At 42.1% G+C, this 25,516-nt stretch overlaps 1 protein-coding gene across 1 annotated transcript; it reads left to right on the top strand.

Moving 5' to 3' along the window:
* The first annotated feature begins 745 nt into the window (after nucleotides 1-745).
* GPR19 (G protein-coupled receptor 19) lies at nucleotides 746-25,032 on the top strand. Its single transcript, XM_032253674.1, has 2 exons — nucleotides 746-1,018; nucleotides 23,622-25,032. Exon 2 carries the CDS (start codon nucleotides 23,644-23,646, stop codon nucleotides 24,889-24,891), a length of 1,248 nt encoding a protein of 415 aa, XP_032109565.1. The 5' UTR covers nucleotides 746-1,018; nucleotides 23,622-23,643; the 3' UTR covers nucleotides 24,892-25,032.
* The last annotated feature ends 484 nt before the right edge of the window (nucleotides 25,033-25,516 follow it).

The raw sequence follows: 25,516 nt of genomic DNA, 5'->3' as shown, positions 1-25,516 counted from the left end.
ACATCCAATAATTCCTATGTGTTTCTGTGGTTTTTCCCATAAGCATAGATATTTGGGCATACTGTAAACTATATTATAGAAATCTCCCTTCCCCTGCACAAAAAAAGCATAGATCATATTTAATGGGTGAGGACGTGTGATGGGATGGGGACAGGGAGGTAGGTATGAGATGGTCTTTTGGGTTTAAGGAAATATAAAAATTATGTTTGAGTTTATAAGGTAACAGTAAGCTGATAGTAGGGGAAGTCAGAGCCCTAAACATATGGTGTGGTTTATATTTAGGCACAGGACCTCAGGGAAATTTTTAAAAATATTTGTATTTACTTGAGAGTGAATTAGACAATAGCTTTAACAAGCACTGAAGGGGTTGTAATGCTGTCCGTGGTGCTGAACACTCTGTTGTCCCAGATGTGTGCTAAGGGGGATCCAGAGGGAGATTAAGGAACACCTTGCCAGGTCAGGGTACTGACTGAAAGAAAGAGAGGGGTTGAGGAGAAAGCATCATTTATCTCCCATACGGAGCAACTCTGAATGCTCAGGATAAAAATCTTCAGCTGGAAAAAAGAGAAAGTGGAGAAGGCAGGGGCTTTGGGTGATTGAATCTTCCCCTTTTCATATGGAGATTTTTGGCCGGAGCCAATCAGGGCAGAGATTTCTGCCGCTTTGCTTCCGAAAGGAAAAGTGGGGGAAGGGAGAGAGAAGATGGCTACATTCTCTCCTTCAGCCACATGATCCATTTCCCATGTGACACATTCCAGAGCCTTAGAAAGGAGAAGGGAGGGGCATCAAGAGAGTGGGGCTGGGGGCGGGAAGATGGTTTAACAGTCTACCCTGCACAGCGTCATCTTGTCTCCCTAACAGGAAGCAGGCTGTGAGCCAAGGGGAAGGCAGAGGACAGAAATGAATGTGTTTCCAGGCTTTCCTGGTGGTTTATGGCATTCTCCAAACTCCTATGCAAGGACTATTCCTGACCAAGAAGATCTAAGGAGAACGTCTCTGAAATCAAGTCCGGATGAAGGTATGTGATAGGGATCCCTTGGTATTGCGACTGAAATTTGGCTCAGAGGACATAATACCTTCTTTTTTTCCAGGCAATTTGGAGATTTTTGTCCTGCCTTAGATGTTGGTTAGAGGCTTTAGATTTGTTACCAGTCCAGAAAAGATGCCTAGGGAGTTCTGTAAAATGATAATTCATCAGAGTATGTGCCTGTTGAAAAATTGGATGGAAATTGTGTATAGTGATAATTAATGAAACAAAGCATTCATTGATGAAAAGGATTTTTCCCCCTTGAATCCTGGAAAGAGGGGAAAAAATTACTGAAACCAACTAGGTTTCATCATCACTGCAATAAAAGCCTGTTTCATCCCTTTTCAGCTGCTTATTCTATGCCCATGTTCCTAGAGGTTGTTGGCAGTGGCTTGGGGAGCCGAAGTGGGCAGGTGTGCTGTTCCTTTGTGCTGTGCGATCATCTTCCTTCTGATGTTCCTGGTACCAGGAGTCTCGTGATTGTTCCCAGCCCTGATTTAGGACAGTAGACTGCCACAGAATTTCACATCTTGTAGAATTGCTAGCAACAAGGCCCTGGGGAAGTTCTCAAAGGAATCTACCAAAGTTACAGGCTAAAATCATCAGCCATGAACTCAAATTTTCATCTTTGACTATTTCCAGAACAAAGAGAGGAGCTAGCAAATTTAAATTTTATTTTGTATTTATTTAACAGATACTTAGAAAGTTCTTGCTATGTGCAAGGCACTGTTCTAAACACAAACAGTTATTGAGCCCTTATAACAACACTTTGAGGAAGATTTTATTACCCACATTTAAAAGATGAAGAAACAGTGGCACAGAGAAGTTAGGGAACTTTCCAAAGGTCACACAGCTAGCAAATAGTAGAAGCAGAACTTGGACCTATGAAGCTTGACCCCAAAGCCCATGCTCTTAACCACTGAGCTATGCTGCTTGCCTGCTCATATTATTTCAAATGATGTCAATGTCAGTTTGGCTTCAAATTTTGTTCAGCTGATGCTACTAGAAGATTGAATTGGCTTGCTTTGCTAAAAGAGATCCCCAGAGAAATCTATATTTAATCTTAAATTATCCCTATAGTCACATTCTGTACCCCCAAGTAACTTAGTAAGTAATTGCTGTTCTATTTCTCTTGTGCTGTATAGATCTCTATAGTAAAACACTATGTTACTATGGTGACCAACTGATGTCTAAAGAAAAAAGAAATCTAGAATTATATCATGGGTTTTAAAAAATCAAACCTAGAAACACTCTTCCATCCTCAGAACCTAGTAAGACCAGCCTAAGCATATTGTCTTTAAAAGCACCTACCTAGTTCTCTTTTTTTTTTTTTTTTTTTGAGACGGGGTTTCGCTCTTGTTACCCAGGCTGGAGTGCAATGGCGCGATCTCGGCTCACCGCAACCTCCGCCTCCTGGGTTCAGGCAATTCTCCTGCCTCAGCCTCCTGAGTAGCTGGGATTACAGGCACGTGCCACCATGCCCAGCTAATTTTTTGTATTTTTAGTAGAGACGGGGTTTCACCGTGTTGACCAGGATGGTCTCGATCTCTCGACCTCGTGATCCACCCGCCTCGGCCTCCCACAGTGCTGGGATTACAGGCTTGAGCCACCGCGCCCGGCCCCTAGTTCTCAAAATAAAATAAATAGATTAAAAACTTCTAAAATTATGTATATAAACTATAATATCAAACTGACTGGATTTATTGTTTTAAAATGATGTTATCATACCTTAAAATAAGGGAACAGATTTCTTTTGCAAATTATTTTAGGTTTTTAAGGATAAAAGAGGAGCTTTGCTAATAATGTTAACTACTAGAAATCTCTGAGATACAGATTTCCTTTTTTGATCTGTGTAGATTTCCTTCTGGTCTTTGATAATAAAGGATGACTGATCTGACTCCTATAAGCTATGGAAAAACTGAGAGAAGTTACTAGTTCCCTTCAGGGTTTTATTGCACAGTACTTTAAAAAGTAATTGTGTCCCCTACAATATTTAACTTTAGTCTTTAAGCTTAAGCCTTTGATCCCTGCTGAAATCGACATTTCCCTGGGACAAGTAACACTTTTATGCTATTATAGTCACAGGAAGTGAGCTTCTTGTGGGACAGTATTCTTTCCTCTTTGGATTTCTAGCCTTCATCACCAGGCCTTGTTTATGGTCGAGCTCTCAATATATGGTGAATGAAGACTGGTAAGAGTCAAAACAATGACAGTATTCTGCTGGTGCTAATTTGGGAGTCCATGCCTGTTTTATTTTGCGTGTGTTTTTAGGGATGACAGGAGACACATGTGTAGTAAGAATTTGGCAACAGTCAAAATTATGCCTGAAGTTTATATAGTTAGGCTGGCCCTAGAACAGCAGCAAATTAGAGTTTAGAAAGTACACATAAATTATTTCCTGGAGATCACCAATCCCCCTGACATTTTTATTAGCATTTAGAATGGAGTTCTTCTGATATTTTTATTCATATCTAGATGGGAGCACCCCTAACAGTCTTATTTTCCTCTGATGTTTTGCATGGTCCCATCTCCCAGTGTTGAAACAGTTCAACTCAGTTTGAAAGTGAATGTCTTGAGAAGTCAACTCCTGCCCCAGGCAATTCTCTCCTAATTCAATCTGGCTGCCAGTCCTTAGAACTCTGTATAGAAAGCTCACAGGACTGCAGGACTCTTTCCCAGGGAACTCTGGGATCTTGAGTGTCAGTGTGGGTTAGGGTCAGACTGCCTTTCCCAAACCATGGCAGTTAGGACCAAATGAAGAAGCTTGTCCTGAGGCATTTTGAAAGCTTGGTCAGGATTTAAATTCAAGTTCTCAAGATAGTGAGGCTTAAAATAGTCACCCTCCTGATAATATACACAAACATAACCTATGATTTTTCCATCTAATTGAATCATTAAGGGGTTGTGGATAAGGTGCCGATCCTTGAATTCTACCAGCATATGCTGCTCACCTCAAGCATTACCTGCTGAGCGAGCTGCACAAAAGAAACAACAGCCCTGATGGAAGCACTAACCAGCTGGCAAGTGCTCCATGCCCCCCACACATGCAGGGCTTCTCAGATAGGCAGGGCTAGCACACACATGAGCCATGGATCTGGAAGCCTAGATGGGCTTCCTACGCAGCCCTCTGGAATCTAAAAGGGGGCAACCTACTCAACCAGCTAAATGGGAGGATAGAACAGAGGGAGAGAAAGTGGAGAGGCTTCCCCTTAAGGAGAGGCCTTGCCAAGTATGATTTCAACCTAGAGGTGATGAGTGAAAGCAGAAATAAGAAGAGGGAGAATGAGCTAGGGTGAAGAATATGAAAAAGTGATACCTGGGTCCTGCCTTTCAGAAACAACGGCTTGCCTGCAAGTAAACCCTGCCAAATGAGTCAGGGCCTGCCAGGGGGATGATCAAATCCCTTCCTAGGGTGTTTGTAAGTAGGGGAGAGGAGAGAGAGAAGGACCTAAGTGTGGATGCAGTTTCTTCTGTATCAGCCAAGATAAAAAATGGGATGACATGGGAGTTGTGCTCTCTAAGAGGATGGTTTAGAAAGAAAAAAGGGAGGCTGAGTGCCATGACTCACGCCTGTAATCCCAGCACTTTGGGAGACTAAGACGGGAGGATTGCTTGAGCCTAGGAGTTTGAGACCAGCCTAAACAGAGGGAGACCTTAGGCCAGGCACAGTGCCTCATACCTGTAATCCCAGCACTTTGGGAGGCCGAGGTGGGCGGATAAATTGAGGTCAGGAGTTCTAGGCCAGCCTGGCCAAAATGGTGAGACCCCATCTCTACTAAAAATACAAAAATTAGCCAGGCATGGTGGCAGGTGTCTATAATCTCAGCTACTCAGGAGGCTGAGGCAGGAGAATCACTTGAACCTGGGAGGCGGACCTTGCAGTGAGCTGAGATTGCGCCACTGCACTCCAGCCTGGATGGCAGAGCAAAACTCTGTCTCAAAAAAAAAAAAAAAAAAAACAAAAAACAAAATAGAGAGATCTACAAAAACAGCTGGATATGGTGGCACGCACCTGTGGTCACAGCTACTCAGGAGGTGGAGGAGGGAAGATCGCATGGGCCTGGAAGGTTTAGGGTATAGTGAGCTGTGATCACTCCACTGCACTCCAGCCTGGGTGACAAAGTGAGACCGTATCTCAAAAAACAAAAAATAAAAGGCAAAAGGGGAGTTACCATCATGAATATATTTCCCTGTTTGTAGAGTCATTTTCCCTTGGCCAAACCTTTAAAGCAGTTATCTCCTGCGGCCTTTTATTCAGTATACTCTCCCAGACACTGCAAGTCTGTCATGTTTAATTCTCATAGCAACTCTCTATGATATGCGTTATTAGCCCGAGTTTTGGCTGAAGCTCAAAGAGGTTAACTTACCTGCTCAATGTCCACAGACAGCAAGTAGAGTCAGGATCTGAATCTAAGTCTTTCCATTCTGTGCTCTTTTTACTATATCACAAGTAAATTTCTTTTCTCTGCATTCTTTTAAAACATTTTAGGATATCAGATCAATACAAATATCATTCTAGAAAATTTGGAAAGTATTAAGTGGTATAAAAGAATAATGAAAATAAAAATCAGTGTGATCTTGCCCCTGGAAACAATCACTGTTAAAATTTTGGTGTATTTCTTCTCAGTTTTTTTCAGTGCATATAATGATAGCAAAAGCAAATGTTTGTTGAGCACTTGCTTTGTTCCAGACATTGTCCTTAGCACCTTGTGTAATTTAATTATCATTAAAAAATCAATAAAGTGAGTATTGTTGTTATTATTTATTCTAATTTAATTGTTGAAGACACTCAGTAAACACAAACTTGTAAAATAATTTACCAATGGCTACACAGATTATAAGTAATTTGAACCCCAGGCAGGCTGACCCTAGGGCAGGCTTTCTCAACCTTAACACTATTGGCATTTGGGGCCAGATAATTCTTTGTCATGGTGGCAGTGGGGAGGACTGTCCTTGTCATTGTAGTTTTGGTTTTTTGGGTTTTTTTTTCACAGAGACAAGGTCTTACTCTGTCACCCAGTCTCGAGTGCAGTGGTACAATCATGGCTCACTGCAGCCTCAAACTGCTAGGCTTAAGTTATCCCCCCACCTCAACCTCCCAAGGAGCTGGGACTGTAAGCATGCACCACCATGCCAGGCTAATATTTTTTTAGTTTTTATTTTTTTTAAATAGAGACATGGTCATACTATGTTGCCCAGGCTTATCTTAAACTTCTGGCGTCAAGTGATCCTCCCACCCCAACCTTCCAACGTGCTGCGATTATAAGCATGAGCCACTGTGCCTAACCCATTGTAGAATGTTGAGCAGCATCCCTGGTTTCTGCCTACCAGATGTCAGTAACACTTCCCTCTCCCAGATGTGACACCTAAAAATGTCTCCAGACATTGCCGAATGTTCACTGTGAGGCAGAATTATCTCTGATTGAGAACCACTAGTCTAGAACCTGTGCTCTCATCCACTATATTATATAGTCTCTTCTCATGTAAAATGCACATGAAGAGCCAGACGTGGTGGCTCATGCCTATAATCCCAGTACTTTTGGAGGCCGAGGTGGGCATATCACTCAAGGTCAGGAGTTTGAGACCAGCCTGAGCAACATGGCAAAACCCCGTCTCTACAAAAAAAAAATACAAAAATTAGCTGGGCATGATGGCATGTGCCTGTAATTCCAGCTACTCAGGAGGCTGAGGCACAAGAATCTCTCCAACCGAGGAGGCGGAGGTTGTAGTGAGTCGAGATGGCACCACTGCACTCCAGCCTGGGTAACCGAGTGAGACTCTATCTCAAAATAAAATATTAGGTCAGTGCAAAAGTAATTGCAGTTTTTGCCATTACTTTTCGTGGGAAAAACTGCAGCTACTTTTGCACCAACCCAATAAAGTAAAAAAAAAAATCAAATAAAATGCCCATAAAGATATTTTATTCTATATCCAAAGAGGGAAATAAATCTTCAAATTTGGGTGCAGGCCATGAAACTTTGTTGGAATGTCAGTGGCTTTATGGATCAAGAAAAGTGCTCATTGGTAGATTCTTATAAAATGCTTATTAGTAGACTCAGAGAACTGGTTATGTGCTCACAGTTGCCCCATAGAGAGGATAACTGCACTTTTCTCTCTTATTACCTTTTCCCTGGTTCTCTGGGCCAAGCACCTTAGCCTTTAACAATTTAGATTTCTTATGTACATTCACAGCATATCAGGACCATATATATCAACAAAGGTGTCAAAATATATTGCTGTGATCCAAACAGCATGCTGCAAATAACTGCTTACTAATAAATAATCAGTGGGTTTTTTTTTAATTAATTGGAATAAATTTAAGGATACATAAATATAACAGTTTCTTTTCAGTATGATTCTTAGGTGGAGATTAAAGGGTTGGAATTACAGATCAAGCTCCTAGAATTGCCCATAATTCTGGATATATCCATGAGGATATATCATACATATGAACACATTTGTCACGTGTCTCTGAAAAAGAAAGATTGAAAATTGCTGTCATAGGTGATTTGAGTCAGCCATTACTGATATGCAGAGAGCATTGAATTAAGAAGCACTGAGAAGTGATCATTTATAAACTGTCTAAAAACAGATGGCACTGAATATATATATTATCCAGGTGAAATATACTTAAATACATGTTCATCCATGTTTTCATATAGTGGCATAATTTGTCCATGAAAAAATACACGTTAATGCAATATTAAAGTTAACATCTGTGGCCAGGCGCAATGGCACATGCCTGTAATCCCAGAACTTTGGGAGGCTGAGATGGGTGGATTACTTGAGGCCAGGAGTTCAAGACCTGACCAGCATGGTGAAACTCCATGTCTACTAAAAATACAAAAATTAACTGCATGTGGTGCACATGCCTGTAATCCCAACTACTTGGGAGGCTGAGGCACAAAAATCGCTTCAACCCAGGAGGCAAAGGTTGTGGTGAGCCAAGAATGCACTACTGCATTCCAGCCTGGGCGACAGAACGAGACTCTGTCTCAAAATAAATAAATAAATTAATAAATAAAATTAACATTTGTTTCATAAACTTGAAGGTTGCTTTCTAGAAAACCCTGACTGAGGGAAGTGGTACAGATGAAAGTTTACCCGGAATGTTGATGTGAGATGTGAGACGGAAGGTGAATGCTCCTGAGAAACGTGCTTAGTAACTTCCTGCTCAGTGCCTATCTCGTATTGTTTTGTTTTGTTTTGTTTTGTTTTTGTTTTTAAAGCGAGTGCTGCCACATCTGCCTAATTATTTTATTTTATTTTTTATTTATTTTTTGAGACAGAGTCTCACTCTGTTGCCCAGACTGGAGTGCAGTGGCACCGTCTTGGCTCACTGCAACCTCCACCTCCTGGGTTCAAGCAATTCTCCTGCCTCGGCCTCCAAGTAGCTGGGAGTACAGGCGCATGCCACCACGCCCAGCTAATTTTTGTATTTTTAGTAGAGGCGGGATTTCACCAGGTTAGCCAGGATAGTCTTGACCTCTTGACCTCGTGATCCAGCCGCCTCGGCCTCCCAAAGTGCTGGGATTACAGACGGGCATGAGCCATCATGCCCAGCCTATACTCATTTCTTAACAAGTCCTTCACTTTCTTTTTAAATAGCTGTAAATCCCAACTACTTCATTGCTCTTTGCTTTGACTTTTATTAAGTCTAGTCTTTGCCTCTTGATACTGAAGTCAGAACTTAGAAATGAAACCAAACATTTACCTCCAAAACAACTGGCTTCCTCTAACTCAATGAGCACACAGCAGGTGTTCAAAAATTGTTTGCTGTAATGAATTGAATTTAGTGAGGTGCAAATTCCTTGGCCAAATTGTTTTCTTCAGAAGTTGAAGGACCTCGTACTGGGAAGAAAGGTGTAGAAAACTGACAGAGGACACTCGGTTCTAGAAATCTTTCTCTTCTCTGAGAGGTTTGGTATTAGATAGAATGGAAAGCAAACACAGGCGGCAGGTTCTCTTTGACCAGACCACTGCTTGCAAGGAATCTTCAGTAAGAAGTTGTTGACATTTCGAGGATAATTACTGTGGAAGACTGGGCTGGACCCTAGGTAAAATTCATCTTTCCTTTGGAGATCCATGCTACTGATCTTTGGTATAAAAAACTACCAGTGCTGGGTCCCCAGCAGCCCTGAACAACTTCCCACTCCTCCCATCAAAATGCACTCTCAGGACAAGCTCCCTGACAGATGAAAGTGGTGGGTTATAAATTAAATGAGTTCATCTCAGATAACAATGTCCACCTGTCACTTTTTGCTCATAGAGCTGAAATGACCTTAGAAATCATCTAGGCAAACTTATGCATATTGTAGACATGGAAACAGATTCGGGAAGATTGATTTACTTAAGGTCCTTATGCTGAAATAATAATAAGACTGGGGTCTTTTGACTTTTTCAGTGCTTATAATCAGAATTAGAACTCAGGTTTCTTAGCCCCCAGCTCAATGTGTAAGGTGAAGTAGAAAGCACTATACTTTTTAAGATTTTTCATTTTCTAATATTTCAGATGCTAGTGGGGTAGTAGAAGATGATACAATGGCTGGAAAGAATTTTAGTACTCACACTCAATTATATAAGAAATGCTATACTAGTTTCTATTGCTGCTGTAACAAGTTAACACAAATTTAGTGGCTTAAGATAACACTGTTTATTATCTCACAGTTCTGCAGGTCAGAAGTCTGGGTAGGTTTGGCTGGGTTCTCTGCTTAGAGTTTCCCAGAGTGAAAATCAAGATCTTAGCAGGACCGTGATCCTTTTTAGAGGCCCTGAGGTTGACTGCCCTTCCAGGTTCATTCAGATTGTTGGCAGAATCCAGTGCCTTGTGATTGCAAGACTAAGATCCTATTTCCTTGATGGCTATCAGGTGGGAGCCACCATACCTCCTAGAGGCCTCCTCCTGGTCCATCTTTGTGGGCCCCTGCATCTCAGAGCCTGCAATAGCATGTCGATTCTTTCTTATGCTTGGAGGCTCTTTTTGACTTCTCCTGCTACTGCCAGAGAAAGTTCTCTGCCTTTAAGGGCTCCTGTGATTAGACTGGGGCTACCTGGATAATCCAGGATAAGCTCCCTACTTTAAAGTTCATAATCTTCATTATTATGCAGAATCCGTTTTGCTATATAACATAATGAATGCACAGGTTCCAGGGATTAGGGCATGGATATCTTTGGGGGACCATTCTGCCTACTACTCACGTTATTTCCTTTAACTAATGACAAGGCTCTGTCCTACCGGGATGATTGGAACATCAGTGGCAAACATTATGGAGACTCCCTTCCTCTTCCTAGGTCTGGGATTCTTACACAGAACAAAATCTATGGGTATACTTTGTTCCTTTCAGCTCCTCTTATCACTCTTTCACCCTAACCTGCTCCCCACATGATAATTTATGTTCTTTTGTCTACAAAAGACTGAATTGCCTCCAGGACAACAGACTGTCACAACAGTCCTAAGTCCAGCCCTCATGGAGCCTAAAACATTGTTAAGGACCTGGAACATGGCTGGGACCTAAGCAGCATGTTGGCTACACTCTCTTGTCAAATATTTATTTGGTAGCGATAGGGTCTGACTATGTTGCCCAGGCTGTAATAGCCTCTTTTTTTTTTTTTTTTTCTTTTTGAGATGGAGTCTGGCCCCATTGCCAAGGCTGGAGTGCAGCGGCTCCATCTCAGCTCACTGCAACCTCCACCTCCTGGGTTCAAACAGCAGGGGTCCTGCTGAGCCTACCTTAGATGAGCCATTCTTCATCATCTGCTGCTGCTTCCATTGCCTCCCCAACCCCAGCCCAGGGGAGGGTCCTCACCATGCTCTCTTATAGCAGCCTACTCTTCTTTCATTGGACTTGCTACAACTTACTACATTCATTTCTTCTTATCTGTTTATTACTCTCCACCCCTCTACAACTAATTAGACTATGATCTTCATGAGGGTAGGGATACAGTTTTGTTTACCATTGTGTATCTAATTATTAGCATAGTGCATTTTGGAGCATAGTACGATCTTAGTGTATCTTTATGGAGTGATGAATGAATTGATTAAAATGGGCAAAGGTTTTCAAAAGGCATTTTTCCAAACTTACATATTTAATAGCCAACTGGTATCTCTACATGGATATCTAGTGGGAATTTAACTTGTCTAAAATAGTATTATTGATTTCAAGCTCCCTAAAATTTTTTTCTCTTGCTCTCAGGCTCTCGAAACTAGGAGTCATGCCCATCCCCTAACCCAATCACACATCAACTAATCTTGTTGGGTCTGTCTCCATAATATTTCCAATATTTCCTTTTTTCTTCTCTTTTCTTTTTTTTTTTTTTTTTTTTTGAGATGGAGTCATACTCTGTTGCCCAGGCTGGAGTGCAGTAGTGCGATCTTGGCTGATTGCAACCTCTGCCTCCCAGGTTAAAGCAATTCTCCTGCTTCAGCCTCCTGAGCAGCTGGGACTATAGGCACGTGCCACCACACCCAGCTAATTTTTGTATTTTTAGTAGAGACGGGGTTTCACCATATAGACCAGGCCATGTCTTGAACTCCTAACCTTGTGATCCACCCGCCTTGGACTTCCAAAGTGCTGGGATTACAGGTGTGAGTCACCACCCCCAGCCCATATTTTTTTTTTTTTTTTTTTTTTTTTTGAGACAGAGTCTCACTCTGTCACCCAGGCTGGAGTGCAGAGGCACGATGTCAGGTCACTGCAACCTCCGCCTCCCAGGTTCAAGCAATTCTCCTGTCTCAGCCTCTTGAGTAGCTGGAATTACAGGCATGCAGCACCACACCTGGCTAATTTTTGTATTTTTAGTAGAGACAGGGTTTCACCATGTTGGCCAGGCTGGTCTCAAACTCCTGGCCTCAAGTGATTCGCCCGCTTCGGCCTCCCAAAGTGCTGGGATTATAGGCGTGAGCCACAGCGCCCGGCCAATATTTTCAATATTTATCTACTTTTCTCCACCTATACTGCTACCACCCTGGTCTAAGCCACCATCATCACTTACTTAGATTATTGTAAAAGTGTCTTATTTATTTATTTAGAGATAGGGTCTCACTCTGTCATCCAAGCTGGAGCACAGTGGTGTGATCACAGCTTACTACAGCCTCAACCTCCTGGGTTCAAGCAGTTCTGCCTCAGCTTCCCGCCATACCCAAGTAATTTTTATTTATTTATTTGGTAGAGATAGGGTCTGACTATGTTGCCCAGGCTATAATAGACTCTCTCTTTTTTTAAAATTGTACTTTAAGTTCTAGGGTACATGTGCAGGTCTTGCAGGATTGTTACGTAGATATACACATGCCATGGTGGTTTGCTACTAGAACACTCACCTCCAGACTTACTAAATAAGCATCAGTATCTTCATGGCTTAAGCCACTTTGAGGTTTGTTACTTGCCTCTGAAAGTATCCTGACTGAAACAGGGTCTGGTTTTTTGTTTTTGTTTTGGGGGTTTTTTTGAGGCAGAGAGAGAGTCTCACTCTGTCACCTGGGCTGGAGTGCAGCGGCACGATCTCCACTCACTGCAACCTCCACCTGCCAGATTCAAGAGATTCTCCTGCCTCAGCCTCCCAAATAGCTGGGATTACAGGCACCTGCCACTACGCCCAGCTAATTTTTTGTATTTTTAGTAGAGATGAGTTTCACCATGTTGGCCAGGCTGGTCTCAACCTCCTAACCTCAAGTGATCCACCCACCTCAGCCTCCCAATGTGCTGGAATTATAAGCGTGAGTCATCACACATGGCCAGGGTGAAATTTTTTTTGCACTTGTTTCTTTTACAATTTATCTTACTTTACAGATTTTGTGTGAATGTGGGGAGGTAGGGAAGTTCAGGATCAAACCTGCAGCTGGGTCCTGTATACACGAAACTCTGCTAAGCTACTACGCAGCTGTTGGAATGAGAAATATTAGATAGTATTCTTTATACATCCGTGGGGGTGGTCACCCCTAAAGAGATGCCAACATGACCTAACATTTTTTTCATGCAATCTTGTTTACAAAGAACTAGGGGTGGACTGCAGCCTGTGGATGACATAAACCTTCATGTGGGGTAAAGCTCAGCTCTCAGTTTCTAATGGTCCTCATGACTTTCGCTTTTGGCATCTCTTCTGTTTTCATTTTCACTAATCATAAATTTCAGAGATAGAATGAATGGGTCTCAGAGAGCACTACTCTACTGATAAAATATGAAACTGAAAAAAATGTACAGTTGTTCTTTAAGACACATTTATATTCTAATAGGGATCTTGACTTTAAACCAATGATGCTGTAATTGTGAGAGAGGTTAATATTTCCTAATTCCTGTGAAGGATAAAGAAAGAGACCAGTGTGATAGGAGAGTCATAGTCCCTTAAATCTAGATAGCCAGGATTGCTGAGCCAGAAATGTTCATGATTGTTTTAAGCTGTTTTGTGAAGTTAGAAGAAGCTGTTTTGAAAACAGTTCTGTTTTAAAAAAATCATGTTCCCTTGAAAGCATATCCAGTTTCCAAAGAAAAAGAAAATATTCCCAGTCTGATCTTGAGAAACTGCTGGATCCCAGTTAGGAAACAGTTTGAAGGGTTGAATTATTATGGAGGAATATATATATATATACACACATACATATATATATGAGGAAAGGAAAAAAGACTAGTAGAGAAAATTCCAGGCCTGTAAGCTTGTGGCACCAGGAGTCTCAGGTGGAGGACAGAAGCTCTGTTTTCACTGGCAGCATGAGGTTCTGAGGTTCTTTTGCAAGTAGTCAAAATATCTAATGAAAATTGTGTTTTTTTGTTTGTTTGTTTTTGAGATGGAGTCTCACTCTGTCGCCCGGGCTAGAGTGCAGTGGAGTGATCTCGGTTCACTGCAACCTCTGCCTACTGGGTTCAATCTATCCTCCTGCCTCAGCCTCCTGAGTAGCTGGGATTACAGGCCCACGCCACCATGCCCAGCTAATTTTTTATATTTTTAGTAGAGACGGGGTTTCACTATGTTGGTCAGGCTGGTCTCAAACTCCTGACCTCGTAACCTGCCCGCCTCGGCCTCCCAAAGTGCTGGGATTACAGGTGTGAGCCACTGCGCCCGGCTTTTTTATTTTTATTTTTTGAGACGGAGTCTTGTTCTGTCATCTGGGTTGGAGTGCAGTGGTGCAATCTCAGCTCACTGCAACCTCCACCTCCCAGGTTCAAGTGATTCTCCTGCCTCAGCCTCCCTAGTAGCTGGGATTACAGGCGCCAGCCTCCACGCCCAGCTAATTTTTTTTGTTTGTTTTGCATTTTTAGTAGAGATGGGGTTTCACCATGTTGGCCAGTCTGGTCTTGAACACCTGACCTCAGGTGATCTGCCTGCCTCCCAAAGTGCTGGGATTACAGGCATGAGCCACCATACTCAGCCTCTAATGGAAATCATTTAAGCAGAATGGATTCTATGGGCTTTTGAAAAAGGCATATTCAATCCAGTTGTATCATGTATTTTGATGTAGGATTTCTTAAAAAGTTTGATCTGGCCAAGATGTCACATAAAATCATCCCCAGTTTGGAGAAAATGTGTTTATTTATTTGGGCCTCAATGATTTTCTCCTTAAAAACATTGTTGTAAATGATGATTAGGTACCTAGCCCCCTTCACAAAAGCCATTTATACTTGACAAAGCTAAATTATGTGACCAATGTTAGTATTATCACTGTAGTATGTGATGTGTGATATGGTTACTAAAATTTCTTTGTCCTATGACTTAAAAGACTAATTAATTTTTGAAGCAGTTTGTATGTGCCAGACACAGAAATAGGTGTTTTATAGAACTATATCTAAAAATAACACCTGTTGTTTTCCTCATACCAGGCAGATGCACATGTATTAACTCATCTAAGTCCTGTGTATATCATCTAATTATAATAATCAAATGAGATAGGAACTGATTATCCTCGTTTTACAGATAAGAAAACTGGAGATCAAGAGGGTTAGGTAACTTGCCCAAGGTCACCTAGCTAGCGAGTGAGTGACAGGAATAGGATGCAACTGACTTCAAAGCCTACCTACATATCTACTTTGCAGTATGCCTACACTGTGAGATTTAAAACATAGTTTTTTTTAGCAGAAGATTACATTCTTGGTGTAGGTTTGCCAGATTTAACAAATAAAAATACAGGACACCAGTAAAATATTGCATGGGACATATTTTTACTAAAAAATTGTTATTTACCTGAAATTCGCATTTAGCTGGGCATCCTGTATTTTATCTAGCAACCTCATCCGAGTTGACATTGTAAGAACGTGTCTCACCTTCTCTGGTTTTCCTGTTACCCCACCACAGTCATGCTGGTGGCTACCTAGCCTTATGTACTTATTTATTTATTTATTTATTTATTTTGAGCCGGGATCTCATTCTGTCGCCAGGCTGGAGTGCATTGGTGCAATCTCGGCTCACTGCAGCCTCCACCTCCTAGGTTCAAGTGATTCTCCTGCCTCAGCCTCCTGAGTAGCTGGGACTACAGGCACGTGCCACTATACTTAGCTAATGTTTGTATTTTTTTTAGTACAGACAGGGTTTCACCATGTTGGCCAGGCTGGTCTCGATCTCCTGACCTTGTGATCCACCTGCCTCGGCCTCTCAAAGTACTGGGATTACAGGCATGAGCCACCACGCCCAGCTGCCTTATATAGTTTTATAAAGCACTTTGTTCATACCAGAGTCTTATCTTAGCTGGGCATGGTGGTTCATGCCTATAATCCCAGCACTTTGTGAGGCCAAGGCAGGAGGATTGCTTGAGCCCAGGAGTTCAAGACCAGCCTGGGCAACATAGCAATACCTCATCTCTATAAAACACATACACACACACACACACATGCACACAAATATACACACACACAAATATACACACACCAGGGCAACATAGCAAAACCTTACCTCTATAACACACACACACACACACACACACACACACACCCAGAGTCAGGGCCACACATCAAGATAGCCACTTAGGAAGCTTCAGAAGAGCTTGTGTGGCCTCCTGAGCCATTTGTAAGTTCAGCAATGTAAGTTCAGGACTTGGGATAGGCTGCCCCGTAAGCCCTGCCCTACTAGAAGTGGTGTGCAAATAAATGTTTAAAAACTGGCTTTGCAGAGGAAAAAACAAAACAAAACAAAACAAACTTCAATTTTTGGTGTTTGTCAGTTTCTCTGGTATAAATACTCCTACTGTGACTGATTCATGATACCAACATGATGGCTTTGAGCCTGGAGTTGGGAAGAAATGTATATACAATTGGCTCAGGGGTCCCTCCACAAGTCAGTCTCAGCCCACTACTGTTACAGGCATTTTTCATTTTCACATGTAGGCAAATCAAGCCCACACAACGACAGGTTTAAGATAAAATCTCTATACCATGGTATTTTCTGAATTTAAACAATTAAACATTTTTATTGTACTTTAGATTCTGGGCTACATGTGCAGATCATGCAAGATTGTTGCATAGGTGCATTCATGGCAAGGTGATTTGCTGCCTCCATCCCCACATCACCTATACCTGACATTTCTCCCCACGTTATCCCACCCCACCCTCCCTCCCTCTGGGATAATACAATTGATCAGACTTTTTCCTCACTTCAATTCAAACTGAAGTCTAGAATTCTGCTTTCATTCTGTTTAAAGGACAACAGTTAATTACGTTGTTAGGTTGATATTCCAATACTCTCACATTCTTTGTTCGGAAGAAAGGCTATTTCTCCAGGCCAGCATGTCTGCTTCACTTCTGATGCTAAACTTCCATGCAGTACATTGTAGGAGTGATCATTTTTTTAAACTTTCACTATGTCACATATTTCTGAGCTAGCATATTGAACAGATGTATCTGTGGGTAGGCAAGAGGCTATGGGGAATAACTTTGCATTCCTCTGTTTGAATGAAGAGCCAAGAAGGACTTACCCATGTCCAGCCAATTTGACTCTTTAAATCCAGATCCAACCCTTTGTGGTCTCTCACTGGTCAGGAAGCCCTGATGGTAGTTAGGAGCAAGGGCTTTGGAGTGACCACTTTCCAACTCTATGACTTTGAGGGAGAACTTCAGCTTTTTTTCATTTGTAAAACAGGGTCAGTAATTTTACCTACTTTGAAGGGTTACACATATAAAGTACATGGTACATATTAAGCACAAAAATAAGTACTAACTCTTGGTAGTATTAATGCTGTAACTACTGTCATGATTGTAATCTTACTGCTCATTAGTAAATAGTCATATGTATCCATGTGGGTCCAGCAGATACTTTCCCTTCTACAGAAAATGTTTCCATTGTGTTTTTTTCTCAACCAAATCATGTAAAAAATCAACATGATAAAAATTCTTGTTTGACATTAAATTTTTAAACAAATCTCAAGAAATAAAAATGGTCTTGCTACCTTGTGAGAATGTTTGCGAATCTTTATAATCTCAAGAGGAGAAAACATTAGTTGTTAGGGTATTTTTAAATCTAGAAGACTTAAAAATTCATTCATCTATCCATTCCATCCAACAAAGTATGATTTTCAAAAAGTTAGAATCATGACTTATACAAATATTGGATGACTTTTTTTTTTTCTTTGAGACAGAGTCTCACTCTGTTGCCATACTGGTGTGCAGTGGCGTGATCTCAGCTCACTGCAACCTCCGCCTCCCAGGTTCAAGAGATTCTCCTGCCTCAGCCTCCTGAGTAGCTGGGACTACAGGCATGCATCACCATGCCCAGCTGATTTTTGTATTTTTCTTAGAGACGGGGTTTCACCATGTTGGCCAGGATGGTCTCCATCTCTTGACCTCGTGATCCACCTGCCTCAGCCTCCCAAGTAGCTGGGATTACAGGCACCCACCACTGTGCCTGGCTAATTTTTGTATTTTTAGTAGAGACGGGGTTTCACCATCTTGGCCAGGCTGGTCTTGAACTCCTGACCTCGTGATCCACCTGCCTTGGCTTCCCATAGTGCTGGGATCACCGCACCCGGCCTCATTAAACCTTTTTCAACAGCTATGTGCCCCAGGGATATAGAGGTAAAGATATAGTCCCTATCCTCAAGGAACTCATAACCTAATGAGGGAGACAAACATGCAAAATAAAAATTACAAAGCAAAGTGATAGGGCACATCTCCTCCCAAATGCCCCAGGATCCTATCATTACATGGTCTGCCCAACCAGTCCCCAGTTCTTTTTTTTTCCCCAAGATGCAGAGTCTCACTCTCGCCCAGGCTGGAGTGCAGTGGCATGATCTCGGCTCACTGCAACCTCCGACTCTGAGGTTCAAGTGATTCTCCTGCTTCAGCCTCCTGAGTAGCTGGGACTACAGGTGTGTACCACCACACCCGGCTAATTTTTGTATTTTTAGTAGAGATGAGGTTTTGCCATGTTGGCCAGGCTGGTCTTGAACTCCTGACCTCAGGTGATCCACCCACCTGGGCCTTCCAAAGTGCTAGGGTTACAGGCGTGAGCCACTATGCCTAGCCCCCAGTTCTGCACTATGACAACCCATCTACCATTTTCCCCATTCGTGTATCAATCTTAAAGCCTGGATGGATGAGAAATAGATAATGGGATAAATGAATGATTCCTCTTTTAGATCATATATAGACAGAGGTAAATAAGGGCCTTCAATACCTCAACCAAAGGAGTATGTTAAATGGTAGTCTCAGAACTGGCTGGGAAGAAATAGATTGAACAGAAAAGCGGTGAAGAAGCCTTTCTTGTCACTCCTAAAATTACAGCATATGGATGGCTCTGAACAGAATTACTAATTAACCAGATCTTATATTTCAGAAACACCCCCTTGAAGATAAGCAGGGGAGGCCTTTCTAAAACTTTACTTTGGGACCCTAGAATTTAGTTATAATATGGTAGACCTTTTTTCTGGGAGGAAAGTGCAAGAACCTGCCTGAAGAAACCTAAATTACCTTCGCTTTCCCTTAGATGAGATGTCTGTTTCATATAGCAGTCGACCTGGGTAGCTGCAGTTTCACCTGCCCTGCTTTTATCAGGAGTCATGTTTTCCCTAACACCGTGGTCCCCAGTGTTTCAGCTCTCTGAGAATATACAGTAGTTTTCTTTTTTTTTTTTTTTTTTTTTTTTTTTTGAGACGGAGTTTCGCTCTCGTTACCCAGGCTGGAGTGCAATGGCGTGATCTCAGCTCACCGCAACCTCCGCCTCCCGGGTTCAGGCAATTCTCCTGCCTCAGCCTCCTGAGTAGCTGGGATTACAGGCACGCGCCACCATGCCCAGCTAATGTTTTGTATTTTTAGTAGAGACGGGGTTTCACCGTGTTGACCAGGATGGTCTCGATCTCTTGACCTCTCGTGATCCACCCGCCTCGGCCTCCCAAAGTGCTGGGATTACAGGCTTGAGCCACCGTGCCCAGCCTTATACAGTAGTTTTCTAACTGCATTTAATTCTCCTAGCAGAGGCGCATAGAGTAAGAGCCATTTATTTCAGTTCTCTGTCCTTATAGATCCAATTTAGTAAACATCTAATAAGCAATGATTAATGTAAAGAACTCCAGTGGAAGCTGTAGAGCATGGAGAAAAAGAGCAACATCACCTTTCCCTGCTGGAGTCCATAGTTCAGTGGAGAAGACAGAAACATGGAAGTATTTATTTATTTATTTATTGAGACTAGGGCTCACTCTGTTGCCAGGCTGGAGTGCAATGGTGCAATCTTGGCTCACCGAAACCACCACCTCCTGGGTTCAAGTGATTCTCCTGCCTCAGCCTCCCCGGTAGCTGGGACTACAGGCATGCACCACCACACCCAGCTAATTTTTGTATTTTTAGTAGAGATGGGGTTTCACCATGTTAGCCAGGATGGTCTTGATCTCTTGACCTCCTGATCTGCCCGCCTCAGCCTCCCAAAGTGCTGGGATTACAGGCACAAGCCACCACACCTGGCCAGATGGAAGTATTTCTAAAGCAGAGATTATTAATCTTGACTACACATCAGGATCACCTGGGGAACTTTGAAACATCTGATACCCAGGCTGCACTCCAGGGCAATTAAATTAAAATCCCTGAAGCCGGAACCCAGGCATCAATATTTTTTAAAGCTCCCTGGGAGACTCAAATGTACTGTATTGCTAACCTAGAGCAAAATAAACTTGGAAAATGCTGTATGAACAAGGGTACTGCAACCATTCTGGATATGCGAATGTTCTTATCCACTGTCTGACCGCATTTCTGCCCATGAATGCAGAAAATATAACCTCTCATTGTAACCATGGGAAACATTGAGGTCAGTTTGATTGTAGGGCATTTAGAAACTATGTACTCTGGGAGGTATGGTCTGAAGGAAACTATGTTTCTGAGGGGAAAAGGGCCCCAAAAAAGATCAACCTGAAAAATGACCCCAAAATTCAATCTACATGCTATCTCCCCTGGAATGTTTTATTCACTTGTCTTCCTGAAGAAGTCCTATTCATTCTCTAGGATCCCAGCTCAAACTTTACCTCTCTTGTGAAACCTTTCCTTTTCTTCCCCTTACCCAGGCCAAACTGGGTCCCTATTTTTCTCTTACTTAGCTCCTGGTTTCTTGATTTACGGAATGAATAAACAGAACTGTAGCAGTTTTAGGTGGAGTGAGAAGTCATGCCATCAGCAGAGGAAACCTAGACTCAGGAACGCCTCGGGCTCCCTCATCCTGTTTCGGAGCATTGGGGTCCTCTGTTTCCAAGTGGTCGGGCTGGGGCAATGGGCAGACAGACTCATGGGTGTAAAGCAACTGGAGGAAATGATGGAAGGGGGCTTCCCCGGGCTTCAGTTAAAGCAGTGAGCCTGAGCTTCATTTGCAGAGTTTTGTCGTTAGAGGAAGGAAGAAACACAAGAAGTTCACAGGTTTTCAAGTATGTCCATTAACTAATGAAAAGTGCCTGTGCGACTCCTGTTTTATTCAGGCCACAGGCATCCCAGAAAAGGTAGAACAGTTTATTGTCTGGGGAAATTGTCTGTTTTAGTTTATTTTTAAACTTTAAGTCTTAAAAACAAAAGGTTTTTAAAATTTTTCATAGTTTTTACACATATGAAGGTGAAAAGATGACTTCAATCTTGTATGTATGAGGGTCATGCAGTCCAGAGTTTTTAGAACAGTGCTAATTTTAGATCTTATATCCTGATTTCTTATACAGAAAGTATGGTTGCTATTCTTACCATTGGCTATCATTTTTCCAGCATGCTTAAAGATATTTTAGTAGTCAAAAAGTTTAATTATTTCAGGTTTCTGTGTGGTAGCAAAAAAAAAATTTTTTTTAATTTTTTTTAACTTGAATTATCTTACTTAAGCTCCCTTAAGTAAGGTTGCCCCATGGACAAAAAAGCCTAAAGATAATACAGAATGGGCATTGATATTGCCTTGAGCACCAGACTTGTATTGAATGTAGCTTTTTGGTGAAGATGATATATATTAACATTTCTTTCTCTACCACAAATTAGTACAAAAATCCTTCAAAGAAAAAATGAGGGCCCAGCGTGGTTGCTCACGCCTGTAATCCCAGCACTTTGGGAGGCCAAGGTGGGCAAATCACTTGAGGTCAGGAGTTTGAGACCAGCCTGGGCAAAATGGTGAAACCCTACCTCTACTAAAAATACAAAAATTAACCAGGCATGGTGGCGCACACTTATAATCCTAGCTACTCAGGAGGCTGAGACACAAGAATCTCTTGAACCTGGGAGGTGGAAGTTGCACTGAGCCGAGATCATGCCACTGCACTGTAGCCTGGGCGACAGAGCGAGATTGTGTCTCAAGAAAAAAAAAAAAAAAAAAAGAAAAGAAAAAGAAAAAATTAGTCATTAAGAACTGTTCTTTCATTATGAACTATTCTTTTTTTTTTTTTTTTTGAAACGGAGTCTAGCTCTGTAGCCCAGGCTGGAGTGCAGTGGTGCGATCTCAGCTCACTGCAACCTCCACCTCCCAGGTTCAAGTGATTCTCCTGCCTCAGCCTCCCCGGTAGCTGGGACAGGCGCCCGCCACCACGCCCAGCTAATTTTTGTATTTTTAGTAGAGACGGGCTTTCACTGTGTTGGTCAGGCTGGTCTCAAACTACTGACCTCGTGATCCACCCGCCTCAGCCTCCCAAAGTGCTGGGATTACAAGTGTTAGCCACCGCGCCCGGCCATGAACTATTCTTTAATCCTGACTGTCACTTGAGAAATGTTCCTTTGTGAGGTGCAAACACAGGAGCCCACCAAGAGAGAAATAGTAACTACTAGAAAAGCCTGTTGCTGGAGCCACACCCCCTTGTGCCACAGGCCAGATGGAAGCTTAGCAAAATGGCAGCTGTAACCCCAAAGGGCTTTTACTTTTAGTGGGCAAATTTTCGTAAATATTAATGTTTATCCTTATCTCTTACCTTAATAACCATAATTGTTATAGTTATTATGGATTAAATTGCTATTGTTTCTCTTTTTGTTTCCTGGATTCCAACCAAATTAAACCTTCATAATCTGTGAGCAAAATCACCTCAGTTTTAATTGAATGACCCACAACTATTTAATCTTTTTGCCTATTTAAAAAGTGTAACATTTTTTCCTCACTGAATAATACAAAAAGAATAAAATAAAGGCTAAACTTTAAAATATTCTTTTATATCTAAGAATGATAAGCTTTTTAAAAAGTGCTTAGTAATTTTAACTGTTATTTATTTATTTATTTACTTATTTTTAGAGATTGGGTCTTGCTATGTTGCCCAGGCTGGATTCAAACTTCTCAAACCAAGTGATCCTCCTGCCTCAGCCTTCTGAGTAGCTGGGACTTACAGGTGTGTACCACTGTGCTTAGCTAACAGTTACTTTTTTTTTTTTTTTTAAATCACTTCACTGCCATAAGGTCTCTTATAACCTAGTTATATTTCTTAGAGGACACCTTGTATGTTCTTCAGTCAGTATATTATTTATGAAACAATAACAACAGAATAGCATCAAACTATATGTCACTGGTAGGTGGCAAGCTATTAGTGATGAACTGTATCATCTTGTGGATAAAGCAAGCTATTTTCAGATGTCATTAAATTAGGAGCTGTTTCTGACTCATGTATCAGTGTTGCTTGCGCCATGTGTTACCATATTCTTCTGTAATGGAAAATCTACACTAAGTAAGGACAGCACCCTTCCCAATAGCTAGCCAGTCTACAGTCACACACTGCTGTTAGCTACGTCCATAGTCAAAATCTGTGTGTTTCCATCTGCCCACACTTTCCTCTCTGGAAGCCTCCTGACATTTAGGAACTTCTCACATACTTGCCCAGAATTCCAGCAGATCTTCAGTTGGTGGTAACACCCTTACCATGAGCCAGATATGAGCTCCCTAACACTCTGTGATCCCTGATGAGTGAAGGGAACAAGGATATGTGTAGGAGTGGGGCTTGGTATGGCTAAGGGTCAAGAGAAGGTGAGACCAGAGGGAGCCTGGGCTGGGATCTACTGAAACAGCTCCTAAAATGAAAACAAAATGGGGGCCAGAACTTTTTCTGGATAGTAGTTATGTTTTCCTGCCAAGGCACAAGTCCTCCTCATAGACAAATGACAACCAATCTACATGTTAAATAAGATCGTTAGCCTTAGTCAACACAACCAATCTGTATGACACCATTTTAACAGGTGGCCTCATTCTTCTTTTCCCCATCCAGAATTAAGAGAAAAAAAGTGAATATGGTTTTTGCTCACAGAATGGATAACAGCAAGCCACCTTTGGTTATTTCTACACTTCTGGTGCCCCTCCAAAACCGCAGCTGCACTGGAACAGCCACACCTCTGCCAAGCCAATACCTGATGGGATTAAGTGAGGAGCACAGCTGGATGAGCAACCGAACAGACCTTCACTATGGACTGAAACCCGGAGAAGTGACCACAGCCAGCATCTTCTTTGGGACTCTGTGGTTGTTTTCTATCTTCGGCAATTCCCTGGTTTGTTTGGTCATCCATAGGAGTAGGAGGACTCAGTCTACCACCAACTACTTTGTGGTCTCCATGGCATGTGCTGACCTTCTCATCAGCGTTGCCAGCATGCCTTTCGTCCTGCTCCAGTTCACCACTGGAAGGTGGACGCTTGGTAGTGCCATGTGCAAGGTTGTGCGATATTTTCAGTATCTCACTCCAGGTGTCCAGATCTATGTTCTCCTCTCCATCTGCATAGACCGGTTCTACACCATCGTCTATCCTCTGAGCTTCAAGGTGTCCAGAGAAAAAGCCAAGAAAATGATCGCAGCATCGTGGATCTTTGATGCAGCCTTTGTGACCCCTGTGCTCTTTTTCTATGGCTCCAGCTGGGACAGCCATTGTAACTACTTCCTCCCTTCCTCTTGGGAAGGCACTGCCTATACTGTCATCCACTTCTTGGTGGCCTTTGTGATTCCATCTGCCCTCATAATTTTATTTTATCAAAAGGTCATAAAATATATTTGGAGAATAGGCACAGATGGCCGAACAGTGAGGAGGACAATGAACATTGTCCCACGGACAAAAGTGAAAACCATCAAGATGTTCCTCATTTTAAATCTGTTGTTTTTGCTCTCCTGGCTGCCTTTTCATGTGGCTCAGCTCTGGCATCCCCATGAACAAGACCATAAGAAAAGTTCCCTTGTCTTCACAGCGATCACATGGATATCCTTTAGTTCTTCAGCCTCTAAACCTACTCTGTATTCCATTTATAATGCCAATTTTAGGAGAGGGATGAAAGAGACTTTTTGCATGTCCTCTATGAAATGTTACCGAAGCAATGCCTATACCATCACAACCAGTTCAAGGATGGCCAAAAAAAACTACGTTGGCATTTCAGAAATCCCTTCCATGGCCAAAACTATTACCAAAGACTCAATCTATGATTCATTTGACAGAGAAGCCAAGGAAAAAAAGCTTGCTTGGCCCATTAACTCAAATCCACCAAACACTTTTGTCTAATTTCTCAGAATTCTTTCAGTTGTTATGCACCAGAGATTAAAAAGCTTTCACTATAAAAACAGAAGCTATTTACATATTTGTTTTCCTCAACTTTCCAAGGGAAATGTTTTATTTTGCAAAATGCATTCACTTGTTTATTATCGTTTTTGTGGGTTTTATTTTACTTGCTTCATGTTTTAGGAAAAGCGTTTGCTTTGAACTATAGCCAAGTTATTTTACTATTAATATATTAGTTACACACATAAAAAAGAAAATGGGACGGGCGCGGTGGCTCACGCCTGTAATCCCAGCACTTTGGGAGGCCGAGGCGGGTGGATCACGAGGTCAATTGATCGAGATCATCCTGGTCAACAAGGTGAAACCCCGTCTCTACTAAAAATACAAAAATTAGCTGGGCATGGTGGCGCATGCCTGTAATCCCAGCTACTCAGGAGGCTGAGGCAGGAGAATTGCTTGAACCCGGGAGGCGGAGGTTGCAGTGAGCCGAGATCGCGCCATTGCACTCCAGCCTGGGTAACAAGAGAGAAACTCTGTCTCAAAAAAAAAAAAGAAAATGCTTTCTTACCACTTATTTACTGTTAGGTTCAAAAACATAAACCTAAGCCATACACACAGTCTTTGATTA

Source organism: Sapajus apella, unplaced genomic scaffold, assembly GCF_009761245.1.
Source record: "Sapajus apella isolate SASKATOON/1434 unplaced genomic scaffold, GSC_monkey_1.0 scaffold84, whole genome shotgun sequence".
NCBI classification, from domain to species: domain Eukaryota; kingdom Metazoa; phylum Chordata; class Mammalia; order Primates; family Cebidae; genus Sapajus; species Sapajus apella.
The sequence above is the reverse complement of the archived record's forward strand: the minus strand, read 5'-3'. Positions and strand labels throughout refer to the sequence as shown.